General features: G+C 25.3%; 1 protein-coding gene across 1 annotated transcript in view; it reads left to right on the top strand.

The window, feature by feature from the left end:
• LOC129614595 (probable serine/threonine-protein kinase DDB_G0282963) overlaps positions 1–16491 on the top strand; it is an 86265-nt gene extending 69774 nt beyond the window's left edge. The window contains exons 4-10 of the mRNA XM_055529299.1: positions 52–725; positions 3977–4985; positions 5066–7829; positions 10249–11244; positions 11394–11610; positions 13082–13894; positions 15143–16491. Coding sequence (XP_055385274.1) covers positions 52–725; positions 3977–4985; positions 5066–7829; positions 10249–11244; positions 11394–11610; positions 13082–13894; positions 15143–16275 — 7606 coding nt within the window. The 3' untranslated portion in view covers positions 16276–16491. The remainder of the gene's footprint in view (positions 1–51; positions 726–3976; positions 4986–5065; positions 7830–10248; positions 11245–11393; positions 11611–13081; positions 13895–15142) is intronic.
• Positions 16492–16717: the final 226 nt, after the last annotated feature.

Genomic DNA, 16717 nt, shown 5'->3' on the forward strand with positions numbered 1-16717 from the left:
AAGCTTTTTAATTTATTTATTTTTTTTGTTTCATTCTCTTTATTATTATAGATCACATCTACAACACTATAATTATTATCAACAACAACTACAAGATCAACAAAAACAACAAAATAAACAACATTCGCGACATAATCATCATCATCAAAAAAATCATCATCATCGTAATTGTCGTGATAAAATTGAATTAACTATTGCTACTGGAAAAACAGCAGCGACAACAACAACAGAAATAACAACAGCAGCAACAACAACAGATAGCGCCGGAAGTGGTATTGAAACATCACAATCAGAAGCTACAACAATTACTAGTACAACAACAACACAAACAACAAGAGAATCAGATGATTACTACACAAATTTAAAATGTCTTGATTCATCGTCTTCAGTTAAAAATTCACCATCATTGTGGCCGAACGATAAAAGTGATTTAGAAAGTTTAAATTCTGATTATTTTGAAAATTCTTTACATCAAAATACCGGTTGTGTTACAACAGTTAATTGTAATAACGAAAATAATAATAATAAAAGTAAAAGTGATAATAATAACAATAATAATTATAATAATATTATTGTTGATTGTAATAACAATAGTAATAATAATAATAAAGACAATTGTAATAATAATAATAATAACAACAATAAGAAAAATATTGAAATAATTAAAAATTCCCTTGATAATAATATTATTGATGGTTCAACAAATCAATTAACTGCAGGAACAGGTAAGCGCTCATTCAATTGTATAATTTTGTATTTTTTTTTCTACAAGTTCATTTAATATTTAAAATTATTTTTGATAAATTGAAAAAATTTTTACCGGTAATTAGGTAGTTTGAAATCGTACCTGTAACAAAAAAAAAAATTAAATAAAATTAATTTTGATTTATATGCAAAATATATTTATACATATATGTATGTATGTATGTATGTTTAATATTTATATATATTTTTTAACATTAATGCTAATTAAGATAATTAATATAAATGTACTAAAAAATATTTTTAGCTTTACGAGTATATTATAAGAAAAGAGCAGAATTTTTTTATACAATTCTAGTCAAAAGATTTGATGTACAGTAAAATCTCAATATTATTTGTAAAAATTATCGTCAAAATTCGGAATTAGATATTTTATGGCACCAAAGTCGCCTTACCGATATTAATGAAGGCGTGTTTAATCCTGACTAATTAAATTACAGGTTTGAGTAATGTGATGTGGTGGGTTATGGTGTGTGGTATGACAATTTCTCATACAATTACAAGTACTCTCATGACAACTCATACTATTATGACGTATGAATGAAATAAAATGCCATTAATAATGTTTCAAGAAAAAACTAGAATAATTTCTGAAACCTGGCAAGTTCGATGAGATTTCGTTTTTTCTTATTTGCAAGAAATTTTAAGTTATCGGTTGGAACGAACTAATTGAGAGTTGTTGATCATAAATTAACTTAGAATTCGACATGAAATTTTAATTAGTTCATAAGAATGAAAACAATTTGTTAGTACTATAAAGGGAGAACCGTAATTTTTCTAAAGGAAGTTTAGAGTGTTTAACAATAAAGAACACTGAAAATAGGCTATTAGCACCTGTGCATGTGAAAGTTATTGAAACGGCTGTACTTTTTATCAAAGTATTGCTCAGTAAAACTTAAAATATTTTTTTTTATTTTATACTCAAATAGTATAAGGCTTAATACTTAAAGCATTCTTAGCGATTTTAATTAGCAATTGTATAAAATGACCCCATATTAATTAGAGGGTTATAATTGGGTTATGTAAACTGAACTAATACTAATTTATCAAATAGAATGTAACTACAAAATTGAATGTACAATTTTAATATGAATTTGAATATTGAATAAATTGCAAGAATTGAATAAGTTAAGAATCGGATTAATTAACAAGTTGCTTAAGTTCAATAACAATATTAACTTTGGATTAACTTGCAATAAATCATTATTACAGTACAGCGCTTACTCCTTTCAATTTTATTAGCATATGAATCGAATCTCAAATACTTATACAGTGCCAAATTAAAAAAAAATCGAATTTTATACATATTTCTGCGAAATGGGATCTGATTTCAAAATACAGAATAATTAAGAAATTCAGTTTTAAAAAATAACTTAGCACGGTTTCGTACAGTAGACACTTAATTTATGTTTTAACTGAGTTAAGATAAACTTCAATTTGACGGAAAAATCACTCTTGAAAACATATTGATTTTGAAAATAATCATGAGTTTAATTACAAAACTATTAATGGGTATAATCAGAACTGTAACGAGTTTTCCATAGTTTAATCTATTACATTCTGTTAAAATTTGCAAAACAGTTATTCCATAAATTTAAAACTTCTATACTTGATTCACTTTTGATTAATTTGAAATAATATGGGAACAGAATGCAAATGCCAAACCGTTTTTTGATAAGGTTAGGTCAGATTTTAGCAAATTAATTTTGTTCGTCTTAATTTTAGCAAATAGGTCGAAAAAGTTTCTTAAATCTCAAAAATTTTTAAATTGTTATACTAAAACAGTTGTAACTTTGGGAATTTTGGATTTTAGGTAATTTCCGAACAACTATTTCGGGTGTCGTAAAAAAAGTTTAGATCAAAGATTGAATAAATCATAATTTTAAATTTGTTTACTTAATAAAAGCGTAACGAATTTTTACGGAAACATTTTTCGTAGTAGTTTCTAAAAGATTCATTCAAATCTAAAAATAGTTTCGGAAAAAGTTTATTAATAAATTTCTTCAGTTTTTTATTTTAGTAATATCAAAATTTAATAAATAATTTCATAGTCGAATGAATATTCAAAACTTAAACACGATCACGTTTTCTAAAACGCTATCACTAAATATTAATTTTAATTTATTTTAAAAATCAATTTGCAGTTAAAAAGTTTATATTTGCATATAATTTGAAAATTTTCGTTGTACTTAAATTTAAATAAAATTATAGGTAGTCACAAATAAAAAATTATTAATATTCTATTCACATTTTGAACACACGCACATCTTCTATATGTTATGTAACTATATAATTAAAAAAATAAATTTCCATAAAAAATTATTTTAATAATAAACTTTTGTTATTACAAAATTTGTACTTGCAATAGAACAGTTTTAAAAATTCAATAAAATTTTAATCACGTGAAAAGGAGATAAGGTTTATGATTAATTTGCATATTTAATTACAGTGGATCTACTCTATAAATAAAAACCCTTTTATTATTCAAATTCATTTTGAAATGAAGCAGTAATTGTTTTGATGTAGTAAAGCTTTTCAAAGTTTCAATAGTGCCACTTAACGACCATGTAAATTAAAAAAAATTACACCTTGTATGAATTTTTATTAAAATTTCGAAATTTGATAAATGAGTTCAGTTTTGCTTTAATTTGAGAAATTTAATGAATTGCATATACTACGGAGCATATTTTGTTTTATACAGATTAAGGTTTGTAAATTTTATAGTAATTCAAATCACATTATTTTTCCGATAAATTCAAAAAAAGAGAAAAATTTCATCGATAAGAGAGCGTAAAATGAAAGAATGAAGCTTCCAGTTCGTTGAAATGAGTAAATCGTTGGATTAGAGAAGAAAAGAAATTTGTTAAACTTTTAAAGAGCAATGCGAGAATTAGACTTAGATCTCTGAAAATCTGTAAATTCCCTCATGTATTTTACTAATTAGGAACAATTATTTCGAAAATAACAAAAATTTGTGTTTCAATGAAATTTCAATCTTGATTCTCCTGCTATTTTTCCAATATACTGAAGTAAATCAAGTTAAAAGAAGGTTAAAACTTACGAAATTTCAACAATTCGTAAATTTATCTATTCCTCAGCAGCCCAAACTAATTTTTCGAAATAAATATGTATTTAGAATTTATTTTTTTTCAATTTGTATTATTTGTCAATCATTTAAATAATATTAAGCAATTTATTTATTTTACAATTATAGATTCATCGAATACAAATACTAATTCAACATATACGAAAAGTAAATCATCAAGAAGTTCTACAACAAATAATTCTTATCATCAACATCATTTAAAGCAACATCATCATATTTCATCGTCAAATTCAAAAACTTATTCAAAAAAACGATTCAAATCGAAAGAAACAACATTACAGGGAAGTAAATTTCATTTACTTGAATTACAAATACAACAAAATCAACAGCAAGATAATTGCCAAAGTAGTAGTAATTTACCTGAAACAACAACTACAAGTAATTCGGATGATCAAACAGATAGTAATACATCATTTACTGATGAAATACCAAAAATCGATAATAGAAATTTAGTTGAAGAACATAAATCTCTAAATCATAAAGAACAGGAACATCAAACACTAACAAATTCTGATATAAAACAAAAGGATATTAAATCAGAAACAGATATAATTGAATCTCACGGGAAATTTTCTGCACAAATTCAAGTTTCAAATCATAATAAAAAAAATCATAATATAACAAATACAACAACATCAACGAAACTAGTAAAGGATAACGATAACAATAAGAATTTGCAAAAAGAAGAACAAATAAATTTATCAGATAATAACGTAAATAGTGATAGCGGTAGTACACTAACAAAAAGTTCTATAACCGTAAAAAATTTAAAGGATACAAAAAAGGACGACCAAAAAAATAATAACAGCAAACCGGTTATAGCATATGATTCAGTATATTTATCATCAGAAGATAGTTGCTCCGAGAACAATATAAAAGAAGAAAGTTTAGGAAATTCAATAGTTGAAATAAAAGATATTTCTGAGGAAGCATCAAGGATATTAATAGTCGAAAATACAACAATAAAGAAACAAGATAAAGAAGAACAGGAACAAGAAAAAGAATACCAAACAAATCAAATTGAAAATTTGGAAAATACCTTAATTAGGTGGAAGTCAACAGAAAAATTACCAACTGAGGAAAATAAACATTTTACAAGTTTAGAGAAAAAATCAAGGTATTCATTTCTTAGTTCTAAAAAAATAAATTCAATTTTTAAGTTTTATTAAATTTTTTTTAATTTTTCTATACTTTTAGCAATTCACCATCAGTTAAAAGTAATCAAAATCAAACAATAAATTCAAGAACAATAACAGCAGTCGAAAAGAAATTAAAACGTCTCTCAGATTATGCTACAACATCAAAACGCGGAACATTAGAACATTTAACATATATTTCAACATCACAGCTATTACATTCGAACGAAATCTGTCCAAATATTTCATTTCGCCCAAATTTAATTGATAATCAATATTATAGTTTACCAGATATTAATATTGGACGTAGCCTTAAAGTATCAGAATCAATTGATGCTAAACTTCGTTCATCATACAATTTAAGTTTAAGTCAAGAGAAACTTAATCAAATTCAAAAACAGGGTTGGAGAGGAGGAAGTTTAATTAATAATTTCTATAAAGATTATAATAGTAATACAGAAGATAATCAAGATAAAAATTCAGTTATTTATGATTCAATAAAACGTTTTGGACAAGCACATAAAAGAGCCAGACAACGTGAATATAATCCACCAGAAATTGTAGCATCACTAATACCACCACCACCTCCACCACCGCCGCCTCCGCCACCGCCACCACCACCACCACCACCTCCACCACCCCCACCACCATTACCAACTTCATCTCCACCACCACTTAAATTAAAAAAGTTATCGTCATCTTCAAAATTACCATTTCCAATATCATCATATGGTTTGGAATCGAATGATGATAATGAAAATCAATATTGTTATTTAGATGATGGAGAAGAAAAAATTTTAAAAGAATTAGATAGCATATTACAAAATGATATTGTTGTAGGAGAAAATTTTTCATTTTGTGATAGTATTGAAAATCCACGTGAAATACCTTGCATTGAAATACAAGATTCGACTACATTAAATAAAACGATAAATGAAATAGATTTTAAAGGATCAAATAGGGAATTAATTAAAAATAATAAAAATCTATCACAAGAAGATTCAAATATTAAAATATCTAGAAATTTAAATGATAAAAAACCAGATTTTCATATTAATGAAAAAACAAATAATTTCCCAGGACAATTTCGTATTGTTGTTACTGATACCCAAAATAATATTATTGAAGAAGATTCCATTGAAAGTTTATATGTAAATGAGGGTAATTCAATAAATGAAAGAACACTTGATATCACTGATTTTAAATTAGAAAATAATCCTAAAGAAACTATAAACAAAGAAGAAATTCAATTATTAAAAGAGAATTTGAAAATCATTAAACCCAAATCAAAATATCATTTTAATGAAATTCAACATTTTAATGAATTAAATAAAAATTTATCGAAAAGTGAATCATCATTAATAACACAATCATCATCAATTACAATAACACCAACAAAAGATATTCAATCTGATACAACGACAACAATAAAAATTTCAAATTTAAAACCAAAGAAAATTATAAAATTAACAAATATAAATCGTTCTTTATCACGTGATTGCAATAGTACCACTTATAAAGATACAAAAATTTTTAAAGCTCGACCTATTAAAATACTGTCATCAACAATCGATAATAATTATAATAACAGTAATAATAATAATAATAATAACAGTAGCACATCTTTTATTACAAATCGTTATCATCATCATCGTCGTCATCATCAACAACATTATAATCAACATCAACAACATTATCATCATAATCAATTTCATCAGTATCAACATCAGCAAGATAATCAAAATAAAGAAGAAAATTTATGCGATAATTATATCCTTCAAAGGAAGAAAAATTTAAGAAAAGTTCAAAACGACATAATGTCACGTCCGCAAATACTTCATGTTATAGATTCTTCAACAAAAAAACAATCACCTCAATATAATCAACAACAATGTCAACATAATACAAATTCAAATAATATTCAAAAACAACAACAGCAAGAACAATATACAAGAAATTATACGATAAGTGATAATGACATTTTGACAATAGGAGCAGATACGGTTTGTGGCAATAATAATATTAGTAGCAGTAGTAGTAGTAGTAGTAGTGGTGGTAGTAATAATATTAAATCTACTACAAATACAAATATTACAAAATCAAATGATTCTGTAAATTTTTCATCTTCTACATCTTCCTCATTTATAACTACAATGGGAGCAAATTCAAAAATTATAGAGAATAAAAAGATTCAATCTGATGATAATAATAAAATAATTGAAAAAGAATTTTTAAATAAAGTTGATTCAGTCAGAGGTTACTGGTCCAAGTTAATACAAAACAATCCAGCAACAGCAACGACATCAAATGATGAAAATGATAAAAATAATAATGGAAATGATATAAAAGCAACAATAACAGCAACAACAACTGAAATAATGACTCCTTCATCACATGAAAATATTTATATTGATAATAATAAGAATAAAAATAACGATATAAAATCAAAAGAATTCAATTTAACACAAGATCTACAACATAATTCAAATTTTGTTGATAATACAAAAAAAAATGAATTCAATTTGAATACAAAAGAGAAACGAATTCAAACAACATCATTGTCATCAGTATCATCATCATCAGCAGCAGCAAAGAAAACAGCAATTCCAACATCAATAAATGATGATGATTTTGTTAAACCAACAATACAAGTTGTTGAATTAAATGGTGAAAAACAAGCAACTCTAGTCAAAGCTCAGAATATAGAAAGTTCTGAATTTGATCATGTACGTTATAAAATCATAAAATCGAATTTATTTAAAAATCGTATTATAACACGTAATAAACGTGAGGCGCAATTTGATGGTTTAATACAATATTTACAGGTAAGACAAAAAATATATCCTTTATCCTTACATATACCTTTTTGTTAAGAATTTAATATAATTTAGTTTATCTTTTACAAATGGATAACTTTAATGATTTATTTAAAAAGTAAAATCGATATAAACGATACAATCGTTGTGATACAATGCAGAAAATTTCATTATAGCTTAAGAATTTAATTAAATTGAAACTCTTTTAATTAACTTTATGTTCAAGTACAATAATGAATGAATGTTGTAAAAAGTTTTTACAACATATGTGATTTAATGCATCTATAAAAGAACCTATTACATATTATAAGCTTGATATCGTAAAAATATATTTGAAATTAAATAGGAACGTGATGTAAAACTTGAATTCTTTCTATACACTTGTGTACTTCTATTTTCGCCTATGTATAAAATTTTATCTAAAAATAAAAATTTTTTAGAATTCAGTTTTCTAATCCAAAAAAATTCTTCCATTAAATTTCTTTCAGATAAAATTAAAAAGTTTAATATTGAATCTTCTTTGTTCTTTGCTAGAAAATTACAATGGATTTTTATTGTGTGTCGGATTCGTTTTCTCTTCTATAAATGAAATTATTATAAAAATGTTAACCACCCAAAAAAGTTTGTACAAAATAAAATACCTTTATTGTCGAAAGTTGGAATTTAAAAAAAAATATAAAATTTTAAGAAAACTTTAGGTCAGCTTAAAGTAATAGGAAACTGGGAGAACGAAATGATATCGAATTATCACGCTTGTCTAGCTCTTTCCATACAATTTACGTCGGTGCATAAACAAAGTGATTTTAGAATGGGAGCTCAGGAACAACATGCCTACTCTCCATAAATCACTTCACTGTAAGTTAGATTGTGGGAGTTGAACGCAATAACTCGGTCGTATTTATTCAGTTTTCGGCAATATTGCAGTTATCTTGACTTCAAATCTATCCTAATTAAAATTTCTACAAGAAAATTTTAAAATATTCTAGCAACCTCTTATTGATTAAATTAAAATCTTAATATGTTTCAAAATAACCCATCCATAACAAATCAATTTCAAAATTGTAAAACCACAACAACAACAGCAAACACAACAACAAAAAATGTATAAGTGCCGAACCAAAAAGTAAACATTGCCTCACACCTCTATTTTTGTTCTTATGTTTAAAAGACGATGAGTTAGTTTCAATAATCTATTTTGGAAAAGATAGGATTTTTCGTTTCGAGAGTTGCCGACGGAATTTTGCTGACCTGAGAAATGCAAGAACAGCCACTCTTCAAATTAACTAATTTAATTTGTAATGGATTGCTTTATAGTGTCCAAAAGCTTTTAATTTATAAATATTACGAAAATACATTTGAATGTCAGTAAAGGATGTTGAATTGTTGTTCAAAGAAAATGTTTAAATGGTTAATCGCTTCATATCTTTTAACAATGGTTTTGTTTCATCACTTTCACTTTATAAAGTTTTACGGTATATTTAATTTTATTACGAGAAACTCTTTTAAAAGTTCTGATGGATTTATATTAGTAGCAAATTTTTCTGAACATTATACATTGTGTTTTCGCTAAATGTAATCTTGTTTATTTGTTTGAAAATTTTTTAAAACTTGAAGACAATTTACATTTTTTTCCTTCTGTTTGCATTCATCTTTTTATGGAATGTTAATAGACTGTGAGCATTTGAAAACTTTTCTTTTCTCGCTTTTTCGTTATTTAATCCTTATTAATAGTTCAAAAGAACGTGAAACAATTTATTGTTATAAAGTTCTTTGGAATGCAAACTTGGACGTCCTTAATAGCAGAGTTTTTTTCCCATTAAAGGTCAGTTTTAAGTAGAGGGAAATTAATAAACTTTCAAATACATATGATAATATATTTTAATTTTCTTCTATTGTTTATTGAGACTGGAAAGGTTAACAAAAAAGACTGCTAACACACAATCCAAGCACTCAACATCCTTTACAGTTCAAATTTTATACGGAGAATAGTTTCCTTTTCTAATAAAATTTCTTCTGTCTAATTACTTATCTTAATAATATGTTACCGGCGTACTCCAATTTTGAGAGCCTCTGTGGAAGCTGTTGCGTTATGTCACTTCTGCTTCTATTTCTCTCATTTAAACCTTGAATACTGTGGCAAATAGTATAGAGTGGATAGAGAGTATCATTGATAAACTCCCCTTGTAAACATGACTGCGTTATTAAGTCAATTAACGTGTGATAAATTTTTTTTGACATTGTCTGCTCAATTGTCAAATAAAGATTTTAAATATATTCCCACACCCGGTAATTGCTACAAATTTGGCTGTTTCTTTTTGATTGAAGAGTTCAATTTCCTCCTCTATTCTGAGGAGGTTCCTCATTTGTTCAAAAAAACTTTTACATATGCGGGTACTATTAATAAATTTATTTGTTTCTTTTTAAATAGGACTACAGTTTTCAAGAGCTCTTGAATAATAATAATGTTGTTATTATTGAGCCGGTAAGAACAAATGTCGAAAAAATATCAAACAACAATAATTGCCACAATGGAAATGAAATTTCAAAGACAGTCAATTGTAAAATAACTGGTGGATCGGCAACAAATAGTCCTGAGAATAATAATAAAATATCAACATCATCTTCCTCATCATCAGTTATCAAACATCATTTTTTTTATCATCCTGTACGTGTAAATCGTGAATTACTCGAAGAAGAATTACCAAATCCGGATACAGTACGTAATGTTCGAAAATTCTTTGAAGAAAATGTTTTAAAACGTACTGCATGTAAACCAGCTATAGGAATTTCAATGGATGATAATTTAACATCAATAAAAAATAATAAAGAACATTTTTATAAAACTGATATTGTAAAGAGTAATGAAAACAAAAGTGATTGTAATGGAAATGCTAATAAAAATACTGATACAATAATGTCATTGGCACAACAGCGACAGCAACAACAACAACAACAGTTAAATGAAATTCAATTGAAGAATAATAATAAACAAAATATGCGATGTTTAACAATTGACACATCATATGGTAACACAAATATGGTAGGTATGAGAAAATGGGATTCAGTTAGTTTGTCAAGTGGTATATCAAGTGGTGATTTATCATCTCCACCACCATCATGTGATTGCAATAATATAATCAATACAAATAATCATGATAGCAATAATATTATTATTAAACAAAATCATCATCATAATAGCAATAATGCAACAGACATACATCATTATGTTGGTAATAATAACAGTAAAATTATTGACAAAATTAATAATCAGCATCATCATCATCCATTGTATAATAGTAATAGCAGCAATTTAATATGTGTCGCAGATAATGTCGATGATATGGATGACGATGATATTGATGATGATGATGAAGAGGATGATGATGATGATGACGATGCAACTGAATCATATTATGTTAGTGAGGTAGGTTGCATTTTACATATTATAAAATTTCTTCACTTATTTAATATTTTAATAATTTTAATTTAAAAAAATAATCGTCTTTTATATTTTTAATATTTTCATGTGCACATACACGAATCGAAATTCAAATTGGACCGAATAATGAACAGGATGTTCTTGAGAAAATCAGAGAATGTGGTTCAACAATAACATATTATGGTGGAAGAATAATGAATAATAAATCACCAGATTTAAGTCCAACCGCAAAAGCTATTATAGATGAAATACATGGCAAAGAATCAAAAATAACATGCAATGCTTGTCAACCGAATAATTGCCCAAATGAGGAAGAAATTAAGGAGAAATTTTATGCTGCCAAAAATATTGGTATGTGTTCTTTTTTATATATGTTTTACTTATGCTTTGTGGGTGTATGTTGTGATACAGGGCAAGTAACGCAGAGTCTAATAATGTATAACAAAATTAAAATAAAAATTACCCTTGTGTGTCAGGTTCATGCTTTTTCAAATTTATTAAATCTATATGATATCAATAGAATTTTTGGGATATGGTCGCAACTGTTATTTTAATATTCAATGAAAATATAACCATAAATTTTATAAATCATGAATTTATTTATAGAATAGTTAAGAAAACAATGATGTACAGAAATATTTGGCCAAGAAATCATGGTACATTCATAAATCATTGCTGTATTGATTTATTACACATTACAAATAAAAATTATTTCAATTCTATATTTACCAATGCTATTCAATTCTATGGTCTTTATATTAATTGAATTTATTTACTGTTTGTATATAAAATTTTGGCTCCCCAATTGACAATTTTTTCCCATTGGAATAAAAATTTTGTTGTTAAAACAACAAGTGTTGTAATTCAGTAATTCAATACAAAGTATGAGTAGTATAACAGCATTAACAAAGATTAACAAAGATTTGCTTTATTGTGTCCCTCATCTTCCTTAAAATTTATTTAATTTTCATTTATGGAATAGCATAGCCAAAAATACACTTACACGAATTGTACAATTTTGTCTAAATCAGGCACATGACGGTATTCCACATAACGTACCATACAATTCTTATTATCTTCGGTATCAATTGGTTAACTATAAATTTGGCATTGTCATCGATTTGATAAAAAATTTTAAATAAACTCAACCCCAAAATAAATTCTAATTATAATGAAAAGATTAAAAATCCTAGCCGCTCCTTAATTGCAATATGCTCTTCCTTAATTTTCTTTAATAAAATAAGAGTTTAAACTTGGACTATACTTTATTCAACTAGCCTTTTTAATTAATTTTTATAATTTTTTAATAACTTTAAAGAATTGAAGGGCAATGCTATCTAATTTATTTGCGGTGATGGAAAAATATAGAAATTAGTTTCACAATTAAAAAATAATCTCAATTACCTCTTGAGAAAATTAACTATTTTTTTTTTTTAAATGACAAAGACAAACTTAACTTATACTCATTATTCATTATGTTTAAGAGCAAGTACTCAACTTTAACAAGTAAAAGTATTCCTTAATTAATACAACTTTTCCTTTTTCACATAATTGCAAAAAAAAAAAAAAAAGTTGATAGTTTTGAATCGATGCAACATTATAATAAAAGTATTCCTAGTTCAAGTTTCCAAGGACTTATTTATATATATTGTTTAAATAGTCCATGTACTTTTATTGCAGTTGTAGATAAAATTGTGTAATTTAACAATATGCTTCCTTCCTTGTTTTCATGTTTTACAACATTATTTATCTGCTCTTTTGATTACAAAATTATTTACGACATCAACAATATATATATATATATATATTTCAACCTTTTCAGGTTTACAATTCCGTTTGATTAAATCGAATAGTTGTAGCAGTCGTCTTGAATTATGTGGTACTGAAAAAGATATTCTACATTATAAGGATTATAATGAAAAAGATTCTGAAGAATTAGGTGTTCGTGAATTGGTACAACGTTTAGAAACAAAAAATACACTTAAAAAATCCAACAATAATAATAATAAAATTAAATCTACTGAAAAATTTTCCAAAAATAATAATTCTTCAAATATAAATGAAGAGAACTATATTCCTTATCATCAATCGAGTTTATCAAATTCAAATTTAACAATAAATAGTCATTTAATAGAAGATGGAATAAAAACCAAAGATGAATTACCAAATAATAAAAATGTCACTGTTAACAATATAAAAATTGGTGGTATACCAACATTAACAAGTTTTAAAGAGCAATCGGAACAACGACAACAACTACACCAACACCAACAACAACACAATAAGCAGAACCAAGAAAAGAACACTTTAAAAATTAAATCTGATTCTTGTAAAAACAATGAGAATTTCAATGAAGTATTAAGAACAACATCAACAACAACAACAACAACAATGTCTATTTTAGAAAAGGATACAAGAGAATTGAATGATAACATTGAAAAGGATATTTTAAAACAAGAAGAAAACGATAACGATGATAGCTTTCTTACTTACGATGATAAAATGCAATTAAATAAAATTTCTCGTAATAAAAATGTTGATTTAGCATTCAATTTGACAGCTAAACGAAAGAATGTTAGTAATTCGAGTTGTATTACATCACAACGGTCAAATATAGTTACTGAAAATAATAACGGTAAGTTAGAGATCGTATACTTAATTACATTGTAAAAAGAAAGTTTTGTAGCGTATCTAAAATGTTCAAATAGAATTGATGATGATTTTATGGTTGTGCTCTTAATATACTCGTATATATATATATATATATTTTTTTAAATATTTTGGTAGAAAATTCGTAGGGATAATGTTTTAAGGTCAGAAAGTTAATTAAGGGTATGAACGAGAGAATATGAAATAAAATTAAATTGATTGCTATATTACAATGGGAAATTGGTCGAGAAAAAATTGCATTTAACTTAGAAGAAAAAAACCAATGAACTTTAACAGAATAAGCACATGTTACAATGCACATTATGTACATACATGTGATTCGAAAATTATTTGAATGAACACGTTACTATAAAAATATTTTGAAATAATTTATATGTTTTGATTCATTTGGGACATTTTCATTTTTAAAATGGGATTAAAAAACACACACACACGAATAAAGAACCATTATCATGTTTTATTGAAACGAATATTTTAAAATTCTCTAACAGAATGACATAGAAATCGTAGTTAACATTTAGAAAATTATTTTTATTTAAGAACACAAAACCGACTATAAGCCAAAATTTATGGTTTTGAGTAAATTAAGTTTTAAAATTAAAAATAATTTAAAAAAAAATTACAAGTTAATTAACAAATCTATTAATATTGTTGCGTGTATAGCCAGTTGGCAATCAAGTGTTATACAATTCTTTTGTTTAAATCTCAATCAAAATGTTGAAATATTTAACAAGTTTTTTCACAAAAAAAAATTTTAAGAATGTCTTTTACCCCTTAGAATAGTGATAATAACTCTAATTCATTCCAAATTGCTTTAGATGACAATTTTAGTTTAATTTTTTTAAGTATAAGACTATTATTTATAGAAACTTTACCAGATTAACTCATAAACAAATATGATTTACTTCGCTTTGATTGAGTGACGCCGCCTGTTCAAAATCTAACCAGAAAAATAATTTTTACTTTTAATTCAAATGACTGGTTTCTTTCCAATTTCGTTCAAAATCCATAAATTGCATCTTAGAACGTTTCCTTTACTATAGGTCTATGTTCCCTATCGTTTATAAATTAAAAAAAAATTTCCAGTCTAAATGCTTGACAACCACAAAAGTTGAACATTAAAATAAATATCAAATATTTTAGCCCAAAATTATAAAATAAATAAAATAAAATTTTAATAAAAATTCTAAAAAATATTTTTTTTTCTTTTTAGATATTATGGAAAGAGAAAATTTAACATCAAAATTAAACATTTCAACATCTACAAATTTAAAAAATAATCAAAAATTAAGTAGAACAAATGTAAATGAAAACACTGAAGCACATCATTATGAAGAATACAACAAAGATTTTCAACAATATCGTAATTCAAATGAAAATTCTAACAACCACAATTTACAAAATTCAGACAATACAAATGGAATAGAAGTATTAAAAAATCAAATGACCAAAAAATCTAAAATTAATTCAAATATTTTGGAAAATAATCATAATCATAAACAGGATGTTGTAATAGTAAAAGATGAAACTAAAACTATAAATATAAAAAATAATAAAATGCTCAATGGTATAGAAAATTCGAAGCAAACAAATGGAAATGAAATATTTTCAATGAATATGAATAAAATAAATCGGTCATCCCATGATAAAATTGTTAATAATAATAACAATAATAATGAAAAATCAAATAATTCAAAACAAACCACTGTTATGGTTTCATCTAACAAAGATATTAACGTTCCGGTAACTAAAATCGATAAAAGTAATAATAAAATAATAAAAAATGAAGAAGAACAAGAAATAAAATACCACCATCAACAGCAACAGCAACAACAACAGTATCATTTAAATGATAAGAAAATAAATTATAAGGATAATGATATGAATATTAATAAAAAATTATCAAATGAAAAATTTATTTCAGCTGAAAAAGGACATTCTATTTCAAATAGTATTAAAAATACAAATTTAGAAAAAAGAATTTCTGATCCAATTATAACATCATCAGCAACAACAACAAATATTATAATACCAGAAAATTGTAATCGTACAGTTAGTCGTCGTTCATCATATTCAGAGAGTGCATTTAGTGTTGATAGTTGTAATTCAGCACCAACAATAGCTAGCGATAGCACTTCAATTATTAAACATTATGTTGCAAATGATAAAACATTAATTGAAAAACGAAAACAAGATGATATTGAATTTGAATCATTTGAAGTTTATGATCCAGCTAAAGTTTATGATATCGTTAAGGATATACATGATGAAAATAATAAAAATTATGAAAAATTTCGTGATAGAAATGATGGATGGACATATGTTTGTGTAGATGAACGGCTATAAAATAAAAATTAATTGCAAAAATTTATACTTTAATAATTATTATATAAAAAAATTAAATTTAATTATACTATTGAAAAATAATAAAAAATAAGTGTTGTAAACTGCTTAAAGTATTATTAAAACCAATTATACTTAACATATTAAATATTTAATATTAATTAATTATATTATTATTAAAAAATTCCTTGTTTTGTGTTTTTTTTTTTTTGTAAATGTTTGTAAGTGGATTAATAAATAAATAAATATTAAATTAAATGTTTACTATATTCTTAATAAATACTAAAAGAAACAAGGTGAAATTCGCGTGATATCTTATTGGTTAAAATTGCCCTGCAATAGGACTACTAAAGCAGTACTGCCAACGAAAAATTTGGTGTAAAATTTAATAATGTCTGTCTACACTCTCTCAATAATGAATTTTCTACTAATTGAGGTTATGAAT

Source organism: Condylostylus longicornis, unplaced genomic scaffold, assembly GCF_029603195.1.
Source record: "Condylostylus longicornis isolate FDR11 unplaced genomic scaffold, ASM2960319v2 ptg000113l, whole genome shotgun sequence".
NCBI classification, from domain to species: domain Eukaryota; kingdom Metazoa; phylum Arthropoda; class Insecta; order Diptera; family Dolichopodidae; genus Condylostylus; species Condylostylus longicornis.